The following is a 22,921-nucleotide window of genomic DNA, read 5'->3' as shown; positions in this document are numbered from 1 at the left end:
GTCCATCCTCCCTCTCTCCCTCCCTCCCTCTCTCCCTCCCTCCCTCCCTCTCTCCCTCCCCACTTAGGGGTTGAACCCCAGGCCTTCTGCATGTTTGGCAGGTACTCTACCACTAAGCTGCACCCCCAGTCCACCTTTATCTTGTTCGAACTTCTTATCCTGCTTCCCATATCCCCAAGTACCCATCCCAAGGCAGAGTATACAAAACTATACTAACTTAATGGAATGCCTATTAGAACTTACCAGCCCTTCCTGGAAGGCTCTGTGCTCACCCCTGTACCACCAACACTTACAAGCAATTCATTTCACATTTACCCTTAGGCAAGTTGTAAAACTGTACCAGTTAAGAGGACACTCCCATTTTTAAACGAATTTCCCATCTTTAATTTTTAATGAATCACTCACAGCCCTGGTATTCAATTTCTTCTTTGTGGTCCTTCTCCGTTAGGATTTAACTTCCTATTGGATGACAAATTGGAGTGGGATAGAAGGTACTGTGGCCTGCTCCCAATTAATTATTAAAAATGAATTATTATTTTTCAGGGTCAGGAATGAAGAATAAATGGCTGAAGAACACACTTAAACAAAAGAAGACCAAGACTTAGAACTAAGGTGGTTTACTTTTTATTTATTTTTATTTTTTTTTGGTTATTCACATCAGCAGAATGCCGAATGCCGTTTATTGAAGGACGGAGGAAACCTTAAATACAGGCTTACAGCACAATGGGAGAACCCCGGAGGGCAGAAGTTAGAACTAAGGTGTTTAATCACTAGGACTGAAAAGGCATGCTCATAAGCTGTCATCTGAAAGCCAACCCTCACCCCCAACTGAATGAGTCTAAATTGCCTTGATGGGATTTATGGGGATCTCTTGGGACTTAATCTGATCGGAACAAAGTTGGAGTGGAAGGTGGTTTGCAAGCAGGACATAGAACTTGAAAGCAGAACGTAGTGCTGAGCTAAGAACTGCTGACTGTGAAGCATTACAGGAGCTGCTGCCATTCATACCCAAGCCTACCAAAGCCTGGCTTCCCTTCTTGGGAGGCCCGCTGGACCCCTTCCTGCCTAGTTTTGCTCAGTGAGGCCTCTGAACTCAGCCAGAGTATCACTACTTCCTTCAGGCTTTGCTGAACACAGGGTTAGACATTCCTTGGGGCTAGATGGGCCTTACTATGCTTGTCTCCTCCCACAACCCCAGCCATGTTATAATTGTCCCCCTCCCCTCCTCTCTTTGAGAAAGGGTTTTTCTGTGTAACAGCCCTGGCTGTCCTGGAACTCACTCTGTAGACCAGGTTGGCCTCAAACTTACAGAGATCCACCTGCCTCTGCCTCCCAAGTGGTGGGATTTAAAGTGTGCACTGCCACCACCCGACTAGCATTCTTTCTTAAAACATAGACATTGCCTGTAGTGGTTATCTTACTCTTTGCTTTGGGGGCCTGCCACCCAGCTCCCAAATAAACACACAGATGCTTATTCTTAGGAAAGCCCAGCCCTCGCTTGGCTTATCTCTAGCCAGTTTTTCTTAAATTATCCCAACTACCTTGTGCCTTTCTCCATTCTATATTCTTTTGTTCCTTCTTACTTTGTGGCTTGTTGTGTAGCTGAGTAGTGACTCCTGGCTCCCTTCTCTCCTCCTTTTCTCCTCCTTCCTTCTCTCTTCCCCTTCTATTTATTCTCGCAGCCCCACCTATCTCTCTCCTGCCTAGCTATTGGCCGTTCAGCTCTTTATTAGACCAATCAGGTGCCTTAGGCAGGCAAAGTAACACAGCTTCACAGAGTTAAACAAATGCAGCATAAAATAATGCAGCACATCTTTGCATCAGTAAACAAATATTCCACAGCATAAATGAAATGTAACACATCTTCAACTAATATCCCACAACAATTGCCTCTTTTATTTCAGTGTTTATCATACCTGGCATATACTAGGTACTTAGTAAATGTTTGTTTAAAAAATTCCATGGAAATATATATATGTATGTATATATTATATATAATAATATACCTTTTTTTTTTTTTTTTTTGGTTTTTCGAGACAGGGTTTCTCTGTGTAGCTTTGCCCCTTTCCTGGATCTCATTCTGTAGACCAGGCTGGCCTCGAACTCACAAAGATCTGCCTGCCTCTGCCTCCCAAGTGCTGGGATTAAAGGCGTGCGCCACCACTGCCCAGCAAGAATATATCTACATATATATATATATTTTGAAACAGGGTTTCTCTGTGTAGTAGCCCTGGCTGTTCTGGAACTCACTCTGTAGACCAAGCTGGCCTCAAACTCATTGATCTGCCTGCCTCTGCCTTCTGAGGTGTGAGCCACCACTATCTGGCTGTGTGGAGTAATTCTAAGTTAGCAAATGAGTTGAAAAGGAAGCCAGATGTAGTGACATGTGCATGTAATGGGAACTTGGGCAGTGGAAGCAAGAAGCTCAGGTGTTCCAGATCATTTTGGCTATCCAGCAAGTTTGAGGTTAGCCTGTGACAAAGTAAGCCCTGTATCAAGAAAAGAAAAGAAGAACTGCAAACATGGTCCTTGAGATGAAAGAAGAAACCCATGCTATCCTAAATAGAAATTCAAACAACCTGTCAAAGGAAAGAGTGAGCACATTTAAAGTAGTGGCTAAGGTAGCTGGGAACCCAGAAGCTGTTGCTGTTAAACAGAGGAGTGTCACTGAGGGAACCTGTGCCCTTTGCACTGGGGTAAGAGGAAAAGCGGAGACCTTGGCCACTGAAGTCTATAGGATGCACAAATGCAAGTCCATTTGAAAAATAAATAGTTGAAAAGGGAGTATGTGAAAAGAGCTTCTAGAACCCTGTGCAGGAAAGGACCACATAGGAAGATGTTGTCTCCAATCAGGCATTCAGGAACTCCAAAATCACTGCAGCCATGGGTCAAGGCAACCTGGCTGTATCTCAAGATGACAAGAACTTGATATTGTCCACGTGCTGCTGCTTTTACAGGCATGCAAAATGCAAGAGTGATGGAGTCCTAGGCTGCACAGAGATTCCAGAATAAAGCCCCTCGGCCAGAGAGGCTGTGTAGACTACTGATTGCAAAATCACAGGGTGGGCCTGCCGGAACCCGCAGGAGCTCATATAATGCCTTCTGTGCCCTGGCTGCCACTCTAGTACTTGCTCAAGGACTTGTATACAAAGAGGATTCATCTGTGAGGACAGAAGCTGCATGGTACACACATGGGATAGCCTTCTAAAAGTCCAACTGGCTGCTGCCGTTGTATTCTTAGCCTGTCATTAGCTGGAACCAGTTTTGGGACCTCATTGTGGCATCATTCCCTAGGGAAGCAAGTAGCTAGCTACCTAATGACATGCAGATCATGGAGCAGTTTTTCTTCCAGGTCATACACACATGTATGTGTGGACATGGAGTTTCAGGCGTCAGACTCGGCTCCTTTGGCTGTCGGGAGCATCACCGTTCCTTTTGCCCTTGTGCGAGATTTGCCACAGTGGCTCTGCTTTTGCAGAGTTTGGCCTAACATTCAGCTCTCCCGCACTGCCTGTCTGGGTCACCCGTTTCTGCAGTTCTAGTTCTGCTGCCTGTCAGCGCAGCCTGCGGCTGCCCCCACCCCGCACCCCTCCCGCGGCTCCCCCACTCCCGCGGCTCCCCCACTCGTGTGGCGTGGCCTGCCTGCCGCCCTCCACAGCTCTGCCTCCCCTGGGTTTGTCGGAGGTCTTGGTTTCTCCACTGCTCCTGGTGCTCAGGGTGCTGTCCCCGCCCTGTGACTGCCACTGTTGCTGCCACTGCATTTTTTTTTTTAAAATAATCTCTGCTTCTGTTTGCATAACCAGCTCAGCCTACTCTATAAAAGCAGAAAAGACCATTCTTGTGCTAGATAGTTTTATGTCAACTTGATATAAGCTACAGCCTTCTGAGAGGAGGGAACCACAATTAAGAAAATGCCTCCATAAGATCAGGCTGCAGGCAAGCCTGTAGAGGGCATTTTCTCAATTAGTGATCAATGGGGGAGGGCCCAGCCCCCGGTAGGGTGTGCCATCCCTAGGCTGGTGGTCCTGGGTTCTATAAGAAAGCAGGCTGAGAAAGCCATGGGGAGCAACCCAGTAAGCAGCACCCCTCCATGGCCTCTGCATCGGCTCCTGCCTCCAGGTTCCTGTCCTGTTTGAGTTCCTGTCCTGACTTCCTTCAATGATGGACTATGATGTGGAAGTATAGGCCAACCCCCACCCCCATTTGCTTTTTGGTCATGGTGTTTCATTGCAGCAATAGAAACTCTAACTTTGACAGTTGTACAGAAGACCATTTCTTTTTTTTAATTTTGGGACAAGGTCTCACTGTGTATCCCTGACAGGCTTGGAACTTGCTATGTAGACCCAGCTGGCCTTGAACTTACAAAATCCTCTTGCTTCTGCTTTCTGATTGTTGGGCTTAAAGTGCATCACTACCATTGTCCTAGAGAATCCTTTTATTGTGCCTAACATTGTAACACAGGAGCAGGCAAAATGCAATGGCGTCTCTCAGCTGGCCTACCAAGCCAGCCAAACACCCGGTTCAAATAGCTAGAGAAGGGGTACTTGTACCAGCAAATGCCCAGCAAAACTTGCATCTGGATGCTTTGTGTTCCCATCAACCACAACACTGCAGCTTTTGAGCTACCAGCCGAAGTGCTTCCCCTCTGGGCTGGATAAAATAGTTTCAGAGCGTGTGCTAGCAAAAAGAGGCCTGTGCCAGGGCTGTAACTTCAGGAGCTGTGTTTGATCATCGTGTAGTTTCCTCAAGGCATCTGTGACTGCTCCAAATGGCAGAGTAGCTGGCTGACAGTCCTTTAGCTCCAGGCAGCCATGGAATCAAGGGAAAGTTCAACAGCTGCCAACTAGGAAGCCAAATTGCCTCCCCACTCCCACATGTTTGCTATTTACAGGAAAGTGAGCGTCAAGAGTGCTTATAATACGAACCTCCAGAACTGATCATTAACACTAATAGTGGTTTTTAACAGCGCTTTCACCGTGCTTAACTCCTGCCCCTGGGAGAGCGAGCGGGTCCTTTCATCTGTCCCCAAAAGAGAAGCCAGTTCTGCTGGGGAAGAAGATTTCCCAGAGTCTGGATTTGGGCCAGCCTGTAATGAACTACAAACCTCTGGCGCACCTAGAGCCCTGGGCTGACTCTACCATGGGCTCAGGCCGGGCAGACTCATCTCAAGCCCCGGAGCCCTCCTGGAGGTGGAGTTTGGCAAATCCATTTCTCTTTCTTCCTTTCTCCAGTTGGGCAAAGAAGAATAATTTCCAGGTACCTTTCCCTTGCCCCATCCCAGAAGTCCTTTCCCCATGGCCCTGGGTCTTCCTGTGTAAGGAAAGGCGAGAGGCCGGGGGTGGGGGGTGGGGAGGTGTGGGGGAGAAGGGGGGTATGGGTGCGCTCGAAGAGTTAGTGGAGCAGCGTTCTTGTGGATGGAGAGAACTACTCTCCCAGCACATGATGCCAGAAACTGGTTGTGGGAGTTTTGGTTCGGGTTGTTGACAGAGTTTCATGTAGCTCAGAGTGGCCTCCAACTATTTAGTGGAGGGTGGCCTTGAACTCCCGATCATCAGGCCTCTGTTTCCAAATCTAAGTCCCGGGCGTGCCTCACTACTTCCGGCACTGGCTGCAGTGAATGTCTACATCTACAGCTGCGTGGTGTGAGCCCGGCTCTTGTTCTTTTCTCAATAAATGTGTGCGGGAAGAGAAGCACCAGAAACGTAAGTCCGGGAATCCTGTCACTTTGCTCTTTCTAAAAAATTATTATTATTATTATTTTTTGTCGGAGGAAAAATACCAGCCTGGCGCCCGCGTGTGCACCAAGCGAAGTGGAAGCGGGGACACACCCTCCCGTCACCGCCCCAGACGGCGGGGCGGGCTGAGCCCAGAGCCGGCTGGGCTCTGGCGGCAGGAGGATGCGCCGCTGCTGCCAGGAGCTGGGGCCGGGGAGGATGCTCCCGAGCCGGCTCTCTCTGGGACGGTCGAGGCTGCTGCAGACGATCCGAGCCCGCCACCGTGCGTGCCCGAGGCCACTGCCACCCACACCCCAGGTAAGGAGCGACGCGGGCTGGGGAGCTGGGGGTGGAAAGTTTGCGTCGGGCAACTTTGGTGGAAGTGAAAGCCAGGCTGTTCCTGCGTGCTGCTCCGCACGTCGGGTGCCCCACAGGTGGTGGCCGCAGGCGACTCGTCCCTGGGCTGCGGGGCGACGGGCCAGAGTGACCTGCGTGGGGAGCATCTCCCGGGAGTGCAGCCAGCCGATCCCAAGAGTCTCCACCGTGGTGTCCTGCGATCTGTGTCACTGGGGTGGAGGAGGGGCCCGGAGAGGGCGCTCTGCTGTCCTCAGCGTGGGCTGTCTGCCAGGTGGCTGTGTCCAAGGTATCTGCGTCCAGGGATGGGATATCCCCAAGGTGGCTGTCATCGGGGTAGGCTATAACCAGGGCTGTCTTCTCCAGGGTGGACTGGCCCAGGACCGTGTCTTGTCCATCCTCCAAACCCCGAGCCCCTCCCTTTTACACATTACATGTAAACAGGAGGCAGTGGTGAATCAGAAGTGTGTGCTGTGAGTAACATTTAGGCGGACACTGTTTGTGTCATGGCCTGTGAGGAACCTCGAGGAGGAGGGAAGAAGTGTGGGTGTGCACCAAAAAGGACGTAGGAAGAGCCAGAGGGAAAGAACCTCAGGCTGCCTGGGGGCACGCGGCGGCTTGGGGGGTGGGGGTAGGAGAGAAACGAGTCGGCCCACCCTCAGTTACTGGGTTAGCTTCAGATTGCTAAAGGCAGAGCGATATATGTACTTATTTGTTGTCTTTCAGCTGGGCAGTGAGAAAGAAGCGGCTTCTGCTCTGACACTTTCACTTCCTGTTTCTTTTGGTGCCCAACCCCCACCCCCATCCTTGGATTCTGCCCCAAAGCATTATCTTAGTGCTTCAAAATTTGGATTGGTGCAGGAAATATTTCAATGCATTTGAAAAACACTTTCCTTAAATGTATGAAAGCAAGTGAAGAAGTCCATTTTGATGCTAATGTCCAAGAAAAAGGCAAACTCCTGAAAACCTAACGTGGTGAACTCATTGAAGGTGGGTTGGGGGAGTGGCTTCTGAAAACCGTACTTGAAAGGTTACCTTTCAGAGTCAAAGACATTCCAAACACTCAACAACCTACTCCTTTCTTTGCCTCACATCACAGAAACACGCATGATAACTAAATACTGCTAATTATTATTAAGCTTATTTGACAACTTCGTAGTGCTGAGAATGGAATCAAACTACTAAGCGCCACTCTACTAGGCCACACCCACCTACTGCTAGGCCACGCCCATTAAAAATACCTGGAGTAGCATGTTATGGCTTCCAAGACTGGCTGCCCGTTCTCAAATGATCAACACCAGTCCAAGCCCTTTTCTGGGCACTGTCCACCTGAGGCTAGATAGATACCATGGCATACCTGCCTCTAATGAAAAAAGATACAGAGGGGCTGAAGAGGTCTAATAATAGGGAGACGATGGTTAACGCTTTGGTTGGAGCTCATTCAGCATCTTAAGAAGCCATACGTTTGAATGATTTAATCTGCAGTCTCAAGTGAGCTGCCTAGGCCATAAAGACAATTTGCAGAATTTCAGAAGTGAGAATGCATCCACCATTTTGCCCATGCGACAAAATATCCCATCCTATAATAAAGCCAAGCCTGCGGGTTTGCCTCTGTGTGTACAGCTTTGCAATCTCCAGGCTCCTTAAGAGTTTCAGCTACAGTTGGGGATTTAGCTCAGTGGTAGAGCGCTTGCCTACCAAGCGCAAGGCCCTGGGTTCGATCCTCAGCTTAAAAAAAAAGAGTTTCAGCTACAACTGCTAAACCATTTTCTGCATATCATATCTCCCCATTATAGGGACATTTTTATTCTAATATCTCACTGCTTTCCATATGAAATGCCCTGAGGCTTAAGACAAATATCGCCACTGCGTGTTTCCCCACAAAAAGCATTAATGTCACCCAAAGCCCATGAAAACAGGGTAGAAAAAAAAGGATAAAGAAAAATGATTTTCTCATAAAATCCTAGCTTGCAAGGACTTGTCATAAGCCACATCTTTAATAAGCATTCCCAACTATAATTGGACTTTTCTAAAATTATGAGTGTGCATTTAATAACTTTGAGAAGTATACAGTTCTCATCTTTTATATGGTGGGTGGGTAACTGCCAGTGTTTTATGGGTAGGAAAAAAACCTTACTATTTGTTGACAATGGTATGTTTAACGTAGCAGAATTGTTTATTAAAGAACACATCTTATCCGAAGCACAAATGGCCGTATTGCATTACTTTTGGCCTGGCCTGGAATCCATGACCATCATGTCTGGTGACAGCCTCTCTGCCTCCAGTGCTCTGGCTGTGGTTGTCAGGGTGACTGGAGGCTCCTGCTGGTGCACATGGACATCGCTTTGAGCGGTTACAGTGCCTGGTGAATTGTCTCCAAACAGAAAGCTCTTTCCTGCTTGTGCCTTCCTTAATTTTGGGTTTTCTGCTGCTGAGATTGAAACAAACAAACAAAGAAACAAAAATCCTGATAGGATTTTGTGCTCCCAAAACTTCATTTAAATCCCAAACACAAGCTGTTTAACAATCTTTTAAAAGGCAAGTGGAGTTTGCTGAGAAACTCAAGGGTCAAGATTGCTTTTTTTGTTTTGTTTTGTGTTGTTTTGCGTTGTAACTTTCAGAAACAAAGCATCCAGATGTTTCAGGCCCTACAAGATGTTAACTTGGAAATGTTGGTTTCGTCTGTGGGGTTTAGTGAGCAAATGGTTCCTGTTTGACACACACTTCTACTTCACCTCTAGTCTGCTCCTGGAGTGATGATGTGCTTTCCACATCTGGTTTCAGACTTCTCTGCCTGTCTGTCTGTCTCTCTGTCTCTGTCTCTGTCTCGTCTCTTCTCTTCTCTTCTCTTCTCTTCTCTTCTCTTCTCTTCTCTTCTCTTCTCTTCTCTTCTCCCTCCCTCCCTCCCTCCCTCTCTCCCTCTCTCTCTCTCTCTCTCTCTCTCTCTCTCTCTCTCTCTCTCTCTCTCTCTCTAGGTTACACTGGAGACTGATACTTTGTAGTTCTAGACTGGTTTCTCTGTTAAGCACTGTAGGAATCAGTGCTTTAAAAGTGATCGCTTCCTACTTACTCTCATGAAGTGTATCTGTGCTGTTTTGTAGCAAACTAGACTAGGAAATCATTTCGTCTTGGCAGATAGGTCTCTGTTGATAAGGCCCTAAGCTGGAAAGGCTGAGGTGAAATATTTGCTGACTCTTTGATGCTTACCACTTGTGCAGATCATCTAATTTCCTTGGTATTAGGCAGCTGGGGCATGGGGTGCCAGCAGGCCTGGCCCTGTCACCTCTTGGCTCTGTAAGTTTGCCCAGGCCATTCAGTCTGTGTGAGCTTGTCCCCCACTTTGAAAACCAAGGGGATTTGTCTTCTTGCTCTTAAAGCCCCTTTTCATCTCTGGGCCTGGCATCTTGCTATCTTCTCACCCAGGGATGGAACATAGCATTGAAGGATCAGTTTCAGAAAGCTTCATGATTGAAGAGTTCTGTCTTAGCTTGTCGGTACAGTGCTGCTTTCTCGTGGCTGACCTTTGTCCATTTTGATCTTCTTCTGTCCACTTGATGAGGAAGCAAGTGTTTGGAGGACTGACTGAGCCCCCACCCAGGGGTCTTGACCCACTTTCCTCATGAGGCCCCGAGTTTGGTGTGCAGGTCAGTGTTGCTCAGCTCCTTGAACCTCTGGGACACATCTTGGGTTCCTCATATGGTGGCATAGTGAAGGACTCATCTCTGTTGGCCTTCATCTGCGTTCTGCCACTCATGTACCCGATGATTTCCTTAAAAATTGGTAAGTCCCTTGAGAAATTAGTGACCTGGACTGAAGGAGGTCACCGAAGGAGGCAAAGGTATGTCCCACATCAAATATGTTCTCTCATTGATCCCCTGTGGTCCAAGGCTGACGACCTCGCATATTCCTTTTGGGTTTTTTTTGTGTGTGTGTGTGTCTTTTTGGTTTTTTGGGTTTTTTTTTTTTATTTTTCAAGACTGGGTTTCTCTGTGTAGCTTTGCCCCTTTCCTGGAACTCATTCTGTAGCCCAGGCTGGCCTCAAACTCACAGAGATCCGCCTGGCTCTGCCTCCTGAGTGCTGGGATTAAAGGCGTGCGCCATCACCGCCTGGCTCGTATTCCTTTTGTTACAGTTGGGACCTTGAATGTATCCCTAAAGCCCATGATGGGACCGGTAGGACCTAGTGGGGGCATGCTAGATGACTGGGCAGTGCCTGTGACAGGGCTCTTGGGACTGGGGCTCCTCTCCTGGCTCTTTTTGCTGCTGTGTTGTGAACAGGCTCCTCTGCCACATGCCTTCTCCAGGTTACACTGTGCAGTCAGTACAACAGGCCAGATGACCTCGGATTAAAGCCTCTTACATCGTGAATCATAACGACTTCTTCCTCCTCTAGAGTTGATAGTGTCAGGAAGCTTTTCCTTGAGCAAAAAGCTAGCACACCCTTTGAGAGAAGTTTTATTTACTCAATTGGGTTTTTATGCCCTAATAAAACAAAATGAGCCCCTCAATATTTCATTCTAGTATCTTCATCTATGAAATGTTATCTATTCAAGAACTCTCTCTATATAATATATATAACTCTCTCTATATAATAGAACTCTAAAATCACTATAGGTATTAATTATAGGCTAACATAAAGGCCATAAGCCAATAAGCAATTAACAAAACAGCATATTCTAGGAATCTATTTTAAATCCCACTTAGCCTGGTATCATTGGTTCTTTTTATAATTTTGAATTTTATTTTATGCTCATGACTGTTAGCTTGCCAATATGTCTGTGTATCATGTGCATGCCTGGTACCTGCAAAGGCCTGAAGAAGATGTCAGATCCCCTGGAACTAGAGTTACAGGCAGTTGTGAGCTGTCATATGTGTACTAGGAATCAAACCCAGGTCCTCAGGAAGAGCAGCCAGTGCTCTTAACCCCTGAGCCATCTCTCCAGCCCAGATGCTTGGCTTTTACACAACGCCAGCACTCTGGCTGTGAGCTAGGTATTTAAACCTTGAGTCTTGGGACTCTAGACCCAAATGGCTCCACTGAGTTTCCCACACTGACATACCTTTGAGCAACAGCTCTGTGGGATGTGATCAGTGAGCAGAGCCTTTAAGAGGAGCCAGGGAAGAAACTGCTGTGTGGTCTCCATATAGAAGGGGTGGGGTTCTCCTGAACAGACAGAGGAGGAGTTGTCATGGGGAACAGCAAGCAGACTTGGTGTCATCTCTGGGTACCGGCTGCTGGAAAGCTGAGAACCAGCTCACTTCTGATGAACGCGAAGGCTTACGGCAGACATTTTATCATCTATAGTGTTCAGCTCTATGTCCTCTGCCGAGTTTTGCCCACTGTATCATCACCCATTTTTTCATAATCATTTTCATGGGAGAAAGGTGATTGTAAATACAGTTCTGAGAAGTATAAAAAAACCAGCACTTTGGTGTTTGAACCAATGTGTCTTAAGAAGTAAAGAGTGGGAGCGTGGCAGACCATTTGCTTCTTGTTCACTATCTCTTTGGTGCTTTTCCCATAGAGGTGTCAGATGAAGTGAATTGCTGTGAGACACTAACTGTAATGCTGTGTGTGTGTGTGTGTGTGTGTGTGTGTGTGTGTGTGTGTGTGTTATGTGTATGATGTATAATATGTGTGTGTGATATATGCATATGATGTATGTGTGGTGTATGCATATGATATATGATAAATGTGGGTGTGGTGTATGTGTATGAAGTGTGTGTGGGGTATGCTTGTGGAGGTCATGCTTGGGTGTTGGTCCTCGCCTTCCACCTTGTTTTAAGCAGGATGTCTTTGTTGTTTACATATGTCAGTCTACCTTATATTCTGGAAATTCTCTTGTCTCTGCCTCCTGTCTCACTGCAGGCACCCCAGGGTAACTGACACCTGTGGTTTTTCTGAGTTTCTGGGGATTTGGGTTCAGGTCCTCCAAGATGCGGACAAGTGCATCGAGCACTGAGGCCTGCTTCAGGCCTGGGCTCCTCAGCTTTTCTTCCTCCTACCTTCATGTTCTACATGTTCCTATTTTATTGCTACTTGTGTTGTCCACATTTAAGTAAAAGAGGGTTGGTTCAATTATCTAGGCCTATAAACCTCAGAACTTCCAGTTTAATAAACCCCTAACTGGCATTTTAATTTTATCATTATTTGAAACAGGGTCTTATTATGTAGCTTTGGATGATCTGGATCTCACTATGTAGACCAGACTGGCCTTGAACTCAGAGAACCCCCTGCCTCAACCTCCCGAGTGCTGGGACTGACGACATATACCACTACTCCCAACTCTAACTGGTATTATTTGGTTTGACCAAGTTTTACTCAAAGGGACTAGAAAGTATTACAATTTGAGACATCCCCCCCCCCCGAAGTTTCTGTCTTGAGACTTAGAGTATTGGTAAGAATTGATGGGTGAATGTAAGCAAGTCCATTGAAGAGAGTTTGTTTGACTAGATTAAAGGGCAGGAAATAAACAGTAAAAGAGAAGCAAGAAATAGGTTTAAAGTTGACATTGTTATAGCTATATAACATATAGTTATATTCTGACATTGTACAGAAAAATAGGAAGTGTGTAACTCAATGAAGTGACCTCCTATCAAGAAACAAGCAAGGGCTCCATGCCTCGTGGCAAACCTCAGAGAGAAGACATCTTGGAGGCTGGCAAGAGCCTCCCTGGGGCTCTTGGGACACAGTTACTGGACTGGGTAGACATCTAAGCTCAGTAGGATATTCCCTTTTCTTTCTTCCTCCCCCTCTAAATTGCTACCAACACAGTTAGTAATCCTGTTTTATCCCACTTTTTATAACTGCCAAAATAAAAATCACCTTCTGGACTCCTAAAGATAAGCTCATGTACTTTGAACCTCTTGGGCATAAACAGTAAATAACAACCTCATTGAACCTGTCAAGAAGAATGAACAGACTGTGATTCTTCTGGCAAAATCTTGTTGTTTCTCTGACTGTGGGTCTCTTCATTGGGGGCGGCTGTAAAATTTGTAAAATGTTAGATGAATTTCCCTAGCAATGGTGCCGGTTTTCTGGCCTTTTAGAGGGAGCCTTTTATGTGTTCCTCTGGTTGATTTCCAGCTCCCAAGCTCAAGAGATCCACCCACTTCAAGCTCCGGAGTGTTGGGATTACAGGTGTGTGCCATCGTGCCTGGCTTCTAAATGAGCTATTTGAAGACTGCATTTAAAGGCTATTAATGGATAATAATAATGAATAATTGCGCTTTCTAGAGGATGACAGTAATGTGACCCTAAACCTGGAAGAAGAAAAATTGGTGTAGAAACCCTTGTAAACAGATCGGCACAGTATGGGCTTTCTGAACGCCTGCTGGAGGATATCTGTGGCATTTCACAGCCTGCCAGCTCACTTCTGCAGAGCTGCTCGCTGCTCGAGAATTAAAAACAACTTCATTCTTCAAGAGGAAGCAGTTTCTCTGAAGCTTGTAAAAGATCTTTCTACGGATTTGTTGTTATTGACACCCAAAGAAGTAAACTTTCAAATGAAAGCTGCAGTGGATCCAGAGTGTGTCCCAGCTTCCTGCTCCAGCCCCGCTCCCTACTTCATGCCCCACGTAACCATGTCCGGTGTGGCTGAGCTCATTTATGTCTGTCTCATGGCTTGTCCTGTGTTTCTCTTCTTCCTGTGGGTGGCTATGGTTTTCCCTAGACTGCCGCTTACCCCTCCCATCTAGTGGCCACCCATCTCCACCAGCACCTGGTTTTGTGGCAGGCTCCCTGACAGCTGCAGGCAAATGACACTTCCTTTATCTAGAGCACTCATGTCACTGGCCATGCGTTGCACTTAACTGTGTTCTTGCGATTATCCCAGCTGGGTCCTAGTGATTCGCTGTGGTCCAAATGAATCCTCTCCGTCACTGACCACCTCCACCCCGCAGTAGGTTAGGACAAATGGCTGTTGGGTAGAAAAAATGGCAAAATGGACGACCACAGACTGTTGTGCACAATTCATTAATCGTTTTGTCCTAAGAGCCGTATATAATTGATTTTTTTAAGTTAACCAAAATAAGCTTTATGTACTTTTCTATTATAGCCAAACTATAAATATGAGTTTTAACTCATATGTAGTTCTATACCAGATATGCACTTATATCAGGATTTTTTTAAAGAAGTTATTTCATTTTTACTTATGTATCTGGGTATGGGTACTGCAAGTGTCCGCAGAGGCCAGAGGTGTCGGATAACCTAGAGCTGGAGACTATGTTAGACTATATAATATTATATATAATTAAAGGCATGCATCACCATGCTCCATCTGACTATAAATTAATAAAAAATTACATTTATGTATTATGTGTTGGGGAGGGGTGTGGGGGTCAGAGGACATCCTCCTATCATGTGGTCCTGGGATTGAACTAAGGTCCTCAGGCTGGGTGGGAGGTACCCTTAGCTGCTAAACCTTCCCGCCAGCCCAGGACTACAGGTTTAATCATGAAGACTTAGGTAATTTAGAAATTACTTTAAATTTTATTTTAAAGACATTTGCTCAAAAATATAACTCCTGGGCAAAATATAAAATAGAATAAGCCTAAAAAAAGAAATGTGGTTTTTGTAGTAGGAGAACCAGCACTTCCCTTCCTGGTGTAAATGTGGGCATTTCTCCTCGGTGTGAAGTGTAGGCAAGGGTAAGACTGCCAAACATCGCTCCTCCGCTGACATCCGCTACAGGAAGCACTGAGGGGGCAATGCTCAGTTCTGAATACTACTGAGTGTTCCCACACCAAGTACTGAGCCCAGCACAGAGGTGCTATTTATCTGGAGAATTACACAGCCTAGAGTATGCAGATATTGAATGTTGAACAGGGACTTATTTCCTTACAGAGCCGCAGGGTCCGTGCAAGGATGCTAGCCATTGGTTCAGTTTCTCTGGATTTAGTGAGGAGCATTAATAAGTGGGTGGCATTTTAAATATCGTGTGTGTGGGTGTGTGTGGGTGTGGGTGTGTGGGTGTGGGTGTGTGTGGGTGTGTGTGGGCGGTTGCTTCTATTGCCAGAGCCTCTGCTGTGCTACTATCTACTATCACTGCGACTAACTCCAAGACCCGTTCCACCTCCATTCCTAAAAGGTCTTAGCGGGAAGTTGTCCCCTGGTTAGACTGGATTTCTGTGATGGAAGGCACCACTCCGCCTGGTTCTGACTTTCATGAGACAGTATTAATTATTAGAAGAGTTCAGAGATGGAATGTCATGAGAACTGTGGAGGAGGAACTCACCATACTTCTGCTGTCCCAGTGCTCTGGAGGCTGAGGCACGAGAATTTGGACTTTGAGTTTAGCCTGGTCTACATAGTGAGTTCCAAGCCAGATTGGACTACACAACAAAATCTTGTCTCAAACACCCAGACGTTGCAGAGATTAGGTCAGATTTATGCAAGCTCTGAGAGCAGGGAGAACGGGTTAGCAGACACGTTTGAACAGGAGGAGGATGCTGGTCAGAGGGACATCTGCAAGCAGTTGCTTAGAGCACCCTGAACTGCTGCGGAGAGCCACATACACTTCTCTATGAAGTACCATCTGTGATTCCACTTCCATTGGAGCTCCGGATAGAGTAGCACTTTATAATACAAAGGTTCTCAACAGGTGGGTTTTGATCCCTTTGGGGGATTTGACCCCTTCATAGTGGTCACCTAAGACCATCAGCAATATCAGCTATTTACATTACTATTCACAAGAGTAGCAAATTACAGATATGAAGTAGCAGCTCAAATAATTTTATGGTTGGGGGTCACCACAACATGAAGAACTGTATTAAACAGTCACAGCATTAGGAAGGTTGAGAACCACTGTTATGATACAAGAATTCTGTTATAAACTGTTGCATGCTGCAGAACACATTTCCTAGAATGTCAATGTGTTCCAGAGAAACATTTCCTCTTTTCTTACTGGTCTGAGGTGCCCCGCACTAACCACACCACTGGTGGTTTTGTATGTGTGCACTGGGGATAAGCTGGGAATGGGAAGAAGTTGGATGGCTGACCTATATTGGTCCAGGATAGACTTCAAGTTGGGAATGCCACATTAAAAAATAGATTGGGGATTGACTGAATCAAAAATTCATTCTATCCTATGGCCTCCTAGCCTGTTTCCTCAGATATAACCAATCTTGTTGCTATGGCTATAACATTGGGTCCTTCTCAAAAGCTACATCTTCACCTCTTTGGCACTCAGGTAGGAGATTATGACCAAGTTCTAGCTATGCCAAGGAAGGTGGATGTGATTAGAATAATGGCTGGTTCACCCTTTAGTTAGGGAATGGATTGCCTTGCTAGGCGTGGCGAATCATTCCTGTGGCCCCTCAGGAGGGCAGAGACAGGAGGATTGCCACAAGGAAAGATAATAGAGAGGAAGGAAAGAAGGAGGGAAGGGAAGGAAGCAGGAAGCCAATTTCTTCCTTCCCTTCTCTCCTCCAGTGGGCTAGAATGCAGATATAGGGTGTCTGTTCCCACCTTCTGAAGTCAGCTGACCCTCTAGAAGCTGAGAAGACAACTGGATCCAAGGAACTTGTGTTCCCAGAAAATCTTAGGGCCCTCAACCGTCTACCCACTGGAAAAAACAAGCTCTTTTTTTGGCTGTGCCCCACTGTATTTGGGGGTCTGTGTTTTGGGCACCATTGTCTCTGCGTTGCCTTTTATTCTTTCCCAGACAGAGTCTCGTGGCCCAGACTGATGGAAACTTGAGCTCTTCATGCCCCAGCCTCCTGAGTGCTGAGCTGACCAATGCATGTCACAATATCTAGTGGCTAACCAGAAACCTCTGAACTGTAGAGATTGAACCGCTGTGTGTGTGTGGGGGCGGGGTGCTGTTGGAGGCTCTCGGAATTACTATACAGGCCTCCAGCATGGTTACCCATGGTTAATAGCTGAAGGAAAAGAACAACTAATAAATATGTGATGCAACACATTTTATACAGTGTAACAGTTTGCCATATGGCCACTAAGATACCTGTTTTCTTTCTTACTAAGCTTTGATATTTGTTCTTTACTGACTAGAAAGATGGAAATCATCCTTCTATCTATTTATGTTTTTCTTACTCATTGGATGCCTGTCTACTCCTCTGCATTAGGACTTTCTGCATGTCTTTCTTCATCCATGCACAATATCTTTCTTTGGGCACTGTAACTCTTCAAAAGCAGTTATCATATAGACTGTAGATATGTATATAGGCATATACAGTCTCTTTATTTGATAGCACAAGTACTTGCAGTTGTTGATGAATGAATGAAGTATAAGAAGATAGATTCCATTGTCTACATGAGAAATGATGTTAATCTAAACCAAAGATTGGTAGGTAAACTTTGCCTATGAAATTCTAGACACTCAGCAGTTTAGGCATTGCAGACAATGTGTACATGAACAGGCAAAGGTGTGTTCTAATAGACTCTACTCCCAAAAACAGCAGATGAAATTCAATCCCTGGACACCATTGACTGACCTTGGTCTATAGACTCTCTACCAAGATTTTCATGGTATCAATAAAGATAGTACTCTAGAAGGTGAATTTGGACCTGGCAAGTCAGTCTGTATGGATGAGTTAATTGAGTACAAAAAGGGCATATCATGATGTCATGGCTACTGCCCATAGAGCTAGAATAACAGGAACTGGTACTATGTATGGAACAAGGTGATGAGCGTGAAACTGAGGATAAATTTCAACCATTTTCTGCATTTAGGCTCCAGTGCCCAAAAGGTATGAAATTATGAAAAAAAAGAGAGAGAGACAATTATGATTAAAGTATAGAGTGAGCTGCTGTCTGGAGTCAAGAAAATAACTGGACATGTGACAAATTCTAATTCTTTGGGGCAAAGGGATATGATGGGCAAAAGGTGGCATTGAAAGGCAGTGTACTGCCATGGGTGTTAATTCCCATCGATTTCTCTCCAACATGACCATTAAGTCATGGGGGAGACAGATAAAACAATACAATGTCCCCCAAGTGCATTTGGTTAAGAGTAAAGCACCGTTAGAAACTGTTAAGGTACTGTTAATGATAGGACTTGGTTTGTAAGCACTACTTTGAATGTTTACTGATCCTCTTAGATAACCAGGACACCGAAGGCTAGGGAGTTTGACTCCTTAACTGATGGCTGGTAAACCCATCCCTGGTACCTGTGCTGCTCTGAGTGAAGGACTATTGGCCAAGCAACTGGCAAGGCTCGCTTCACACCACCAGCCTGGCCTCTTTGAATACATCACAGCTACTTAAGAATGTTGCAATCACTGCAGTTGCTGCCTCCAAACACCTCCACTCCAAAAGGCACTTCCTAACCACTACAGTTACAAGTAGCTTGCCATCACAAACCTTGGGGGAACACTAGCAAAGATTTTTATTCAAGCCAGAGGGGGAAGCATTGCCTGCTGATGGTTCTATGCAGCATGAGACCTGTATTGATACCAGCACATCCTTCATTTGGGCAAAGGTCACTGTGATTGGTGTAAACATCCTTGCCCATATTTTTGCTGTATTTAAGGATGCTGTTCAGCTGAGTCTTCCAGGCAGTTGGGAAACATCTAGTGCCATTCCTTGGTGTTGCAACATGGGCTTAGTAGAAGGTTCTTTTCTGGTCTGGGGGTGGAGATAGACAGACAGAGAGACAGACAGTGAGACAGTCAGACAGAAGACCCACAGACTGGCCCTAATGACACACTTCCTCCAACAAGGCCACACCTCCTAATCCTTCTAATCCTTCTCAACGAGTTCCATTTGTGGTGAGTAAGCATCCAAATATGAGCCTATGGGGTTCATTCTTAGTCAACTCACCATGCCCTGTCTCCAAACAATAACAAAAACCAGCAGCAATAATGACAACAAAAATCGAGATGTGGTGTTGGTGGCACTTATTTTGGTTTCCCTGATGCCATTGAGCTCAGGGCTTTGAGGAACTTCTGTGTTCTTAATTTACCTCTCGTGAAATGGTTCTGAGCTTTTAAAAATGGCTCAAGCGCTAGCTCTGTTCCTCTCCTCACCTTCAGGAGACACTCAGGAGCCCATGCTGATGTATTGCTCTGTCAACCACGGGCAGCTTCCAAAGTCAAATTCGCACAGGACGTTAGTTTTGCAAGGTAATGTGGGCAGGGCCTTGGGGCGTTACATGTCACTTGAGCTCATTTTCTGTTGAATATTTCATTGAAAGTGGCGCATGGCTGCATTCAGTACAAAGGGCTGAGGGCTATAGTCCTGGCCAGGAGCCACATCACATCTAAACCTGATTACCGTGGAAGAAGGAAGAAGAGTTCAAGGGGAGTTAGCTATATCTCCCACAGTTCTGTTGACCAGAAAGAAGGTAACTTTGTTTTAGGGGTAGTCACTGAATTGCCAAGGCACCCCAGGCATTCCTTCGTCTCCAGGAAATAATTACAGGGAAACATGATTTCTTCCTGAAATATTTTAAAGGGAATTGTGGAGATTCAGCATTTTTAATTTGTCTGGGACAGGATCATTTGACACCTGGCTGGGATCATTATAAGCAGCCCTCCAGGCAGAAACTTAATAGGAAGGGGTGAAGTCTTCCCAGTGTACTCTAAGCTAAAGAAGAGAGAGAAAAGCATTCTAATAGTTCAGTCAGCATTGGAGGTCAGACTTTGCATTTACAAGAGGACACATGTTAAGGAGAAGACAGCTAAGGAAAGATGCTTGGGGTGCAGTTTTAGGGAATGAGTTCCTTTAGAAGAACTGTGATCAGCAGCTACAAGAGCAATAGTCAGTGCTAAAGAAATGTCATAGGTTTCTAGTATATGAGTTTAAGGAGATTTTATTAGCTTGCTGTGAATGTGGCTTCCCAAATAGGAAATCAGCTACTTAGGATAGAGATGCTGTGTCTTAGAATAAAACAGAAAGCATCAAGGCTAATCTGCAGTTAGGGAATAGATGTACAGAGCGGCATTAGCCCAACTTTGTGTATATTTCCTTACCATGTTGGCCTAATCATATGTTTTGGCTTATAAACTCGATTTTTGGTTCTGATTTGTCAGGCTTGGCTGTTGCTAATGGCAAGGGTTAGAAGGGTGATCTTGGGATGTTAGAAGGGTTTTCCACTCATGCTGCTTTTCATGATGCTTTAACATAATTGTTTTACCTAACCAGATGGTGAGTTTGCTGAAGATATTTGTGTATCCCTAAACATTGATACTGCAGAATTGTCACTGAAATATTAACAAGGCCAAAATAAAAGCCTATTCTAAAGAACTAACATATGTAATATACACATATATGCTGTGGATATCTCTCTATGTAAATAAAGTTCTGATTGGCCAGTGGCCAGGCAGGAAGTATAGGTGGGACAAGAAAGAAAAGAATTCTGGGAAGTAGGAGGCTGGGGAGAGACACTGCCAGCCGCCGCCGTGAAAAGCAACATGTAAAGACACTGGTAAACCACAAGCCATGTGGCAAAGTATAGACTAACAGAAATGGGTTAATTTAAGATAGAAGAAGTAGATAACAAGAAGCCTGCCTCGGCCATACAGTTTCTAAACAATGTAAGTTTCTGTGTGCTTTCTTGGTTGGGTCTGAGCGACTGTGGGACTGGCGGGTAAGAGAGATTTGTTCTGACTGGGTCAGGCAGGAAAACTCTAACTACACATATATGTTTTACCAAACGTATATAATATTACTTCTGTTCTAGACATAATTGTCCCCTAGCTGGCATCACAATAGAAATGATCACTTTCTCTGGAGGCTTCCTGTTCACATCCTTCACTACAGCAGGCTGACATGGGTTGATAAACATGGATTGGCCATTGGTCTGAGGTCAATAGAAAACAACTCAGCAGTTCTACAAAGCACAGACTCTCACCCGGGGAGAGGGTAGGCTGAGCCAGTTCTCACTTGGTTGCTTTGTAGGAAGACTCAGGGAATTTCAGTTCACCTACAAGCCGCCATGAATGTGGTGTTCTAGAACACTCACCTTGCAGGACTCTTTCACAGAGGGAAGAGAAGTCCAATCCCATCATATCCCAGAAGAATTATCAGCTTCACCAAGGGCATCATTCTTCTGATTGAGGCAGTACTTAACAAAAGGACATTAACACATCACTGGTGGACATGATGTCCTGACTGTTTTCTCCATGGCTGTACTGACAAAGCAGTTTAGAAGGAAAAGGTTTTGAGGGGACAGTCCATTCTGCAGGGAAAGCTATAGTGTCAGGAGTGTGGCGTTGTTGTCACATTGCATCCCAGTCAGAAAGCACAGAGCAATGAACGTTTATGTTCAGGTTATTTTCTCTGTGTAAGACAGTCCTGGATTCCCATGCTGGGAATGGCCCCACCTATAGTTACCACGGGTCTTTCCATGTCAATTTACCCATGAGATAATTTCTCACAGACATTCTCATGGCTAAGCACTCCCTCATAGGTGTCCCTGGAGGCTTGTCTCCCAGGTGATTCTAGAGCCCATCAGTTTGACAACACTAACCATCACAGATGGTGAATAAGATGTTGAAGATTCATATCGGCGATAATTTAAGGAGCTAGATTTTTTTCTAACAGTTTTGTAAAAGAAATCAAATAAAGTGAGATTTTTTTAAAAATTGCTTTTATTTTTATTTTATTTTATTTTTTTAAGATAGGGTCTCATCTAGTCCAGGCTGGCCTTTGAACACCCAAGGATGTCCTTGAACTTCTGATCCTTCTGCCTCCGCCTCTTGAGTGCTGGGATTGCATTCATATACTCCTATACCACATTTGTACAATGTTAGAAATCAAACCCAGGGCTTTGTGCATGCTGGGTAAGCTCTTTCCCCACTGAGCTACATCCCCAGTTTAAGATATTTGCATTCAAATATCTGAGAGTGTATCACGTGAAAAAGTGGTCCCCTTGAAAAAGTATCTAAGCAAGGAGACCTGTCTCAACCCTGGGGAGAACAGGTGGGCAGGGTTCAGTTCAATTGAAGAGACTATGCCACCTATTTTGGCTCTTCATTGCTTCTCCTACTACAGGAACCATGTGTGTCACAAGAGGAACTCAGGCAGAAGCTGTGGACACCATTAGCATGGCAGAAGGCTGATGCTGGAGAAGCCATCAGTGTCCACACCTTAACAGCCTGCTAAGTAAATATGCCAGAACCAGGATGAAAACCCAATTCATTTCTCAAGTGTCTCTCCAGTGTCCCCTGTTAAAAACAAAACTTCAGACCTATTTGGCAAAGTAAAAGCATTTAAAAACTCCAATCCATTTAGAGACAAAGCAATCCAAATGGAGTAAATTTGGAGCAGATAGGCAAGGCATTGATAATCACCACAGGGGTGCTAGGATAGCCCTTGTGCTCTGCTGAAGACAAGGAGCTGCATGTGAGCATGGCCAAGCTGTCTAGGCCAAGGGAAGCAGGGCCAGAGTATGGTAAAAGAGTACCTACTTACCAGAACAGAAAGCAAGGAAGAAACACGTGGCTATTCTATGGTCTTGGGATATAGCTCAAATACTGCATGGATGAGTCACAGAGATCCACAACTGTGTATGAGGCTGGGGATAAGTATGTAGGGGCTTTAGAACTAAGACTCAGAGGATAGGGTTGGGCTATTGAAAAGCCAAGAGGCACCGGGCGTTGGTGGTGCACGCCTTTGATCCCAGCACTCGGGAGGCAGAGCCAGGGGGGATCTCTGTGAGTTCAAGGCCAGCCTGGGCTACAGAGCGAAATCCAGGACAGGCACCAAAACTACACAGAGAAACCCTATCTTGAAAAAAAAAAAAAAAAGAAGAAGAAGAAAAGAAAAGAAAAAAGAAAAGCCAAGAGGCTGGCTTGAGTAGTGGGATCTGGAATTGGGCCCTTAATCCTTAAGATCCCCTTCATTTCTCATGTTCTCTGAGGTTCCAACATCGTACAAATGTCTATGGTAG

The 22,921-nt window shown here is 45.5% G+C and overlaps 1 protein-coding gene across 2 annotated transcripts in view; it reads left to right on the top strand.

The window, feature by feature from the left end:
* The first annotated feature begins 5,653 nt into the window (after window positions 1-5,653).
* The window catches only part of Mcub (mitochondrial calcium uniporter dominant negative subunit beta), a 57,138-nt gene continuing 39,870 nt past the window's right edge, over window positions 5,654-22,921 (top strand). The window contains exon 1 of one of the 2 annotated variants that reach the window (XM_036190893.1): window positions 5,654-6,032. In XM_036190893.1, coding sequence (XP_036046786.1) covers window positions 5,898-6,032 — 135 coding nt within the window. In that variant the 5' untranslated portion in view covers window positions 5,654-5,897. The remainder of the gene's footprint in view (window positions 6,033-22,921) is intronic. The other variant, XM_036190894.1, reaches the window with a different exon arrangement.

Source organism: Onychomys torridus, chromosome 6 (genome assembly GCF_903995425.1).
Source record: "Onychomys torridus chromosome 6, mOncTor1.1, whole genome shotgun sequence".
Taxonomy (NCBI): Eukaryota; Metazoa; Chordata; class Mammalia; order Rodentia; family Cricetidae; genus Onychomys; species Onychomys torridus.
The sequence above is the reverse complement of the archived record's forward strand: the minus strand, read 5'-3'. Positions and strand labels throughout refer to the sequence as shown.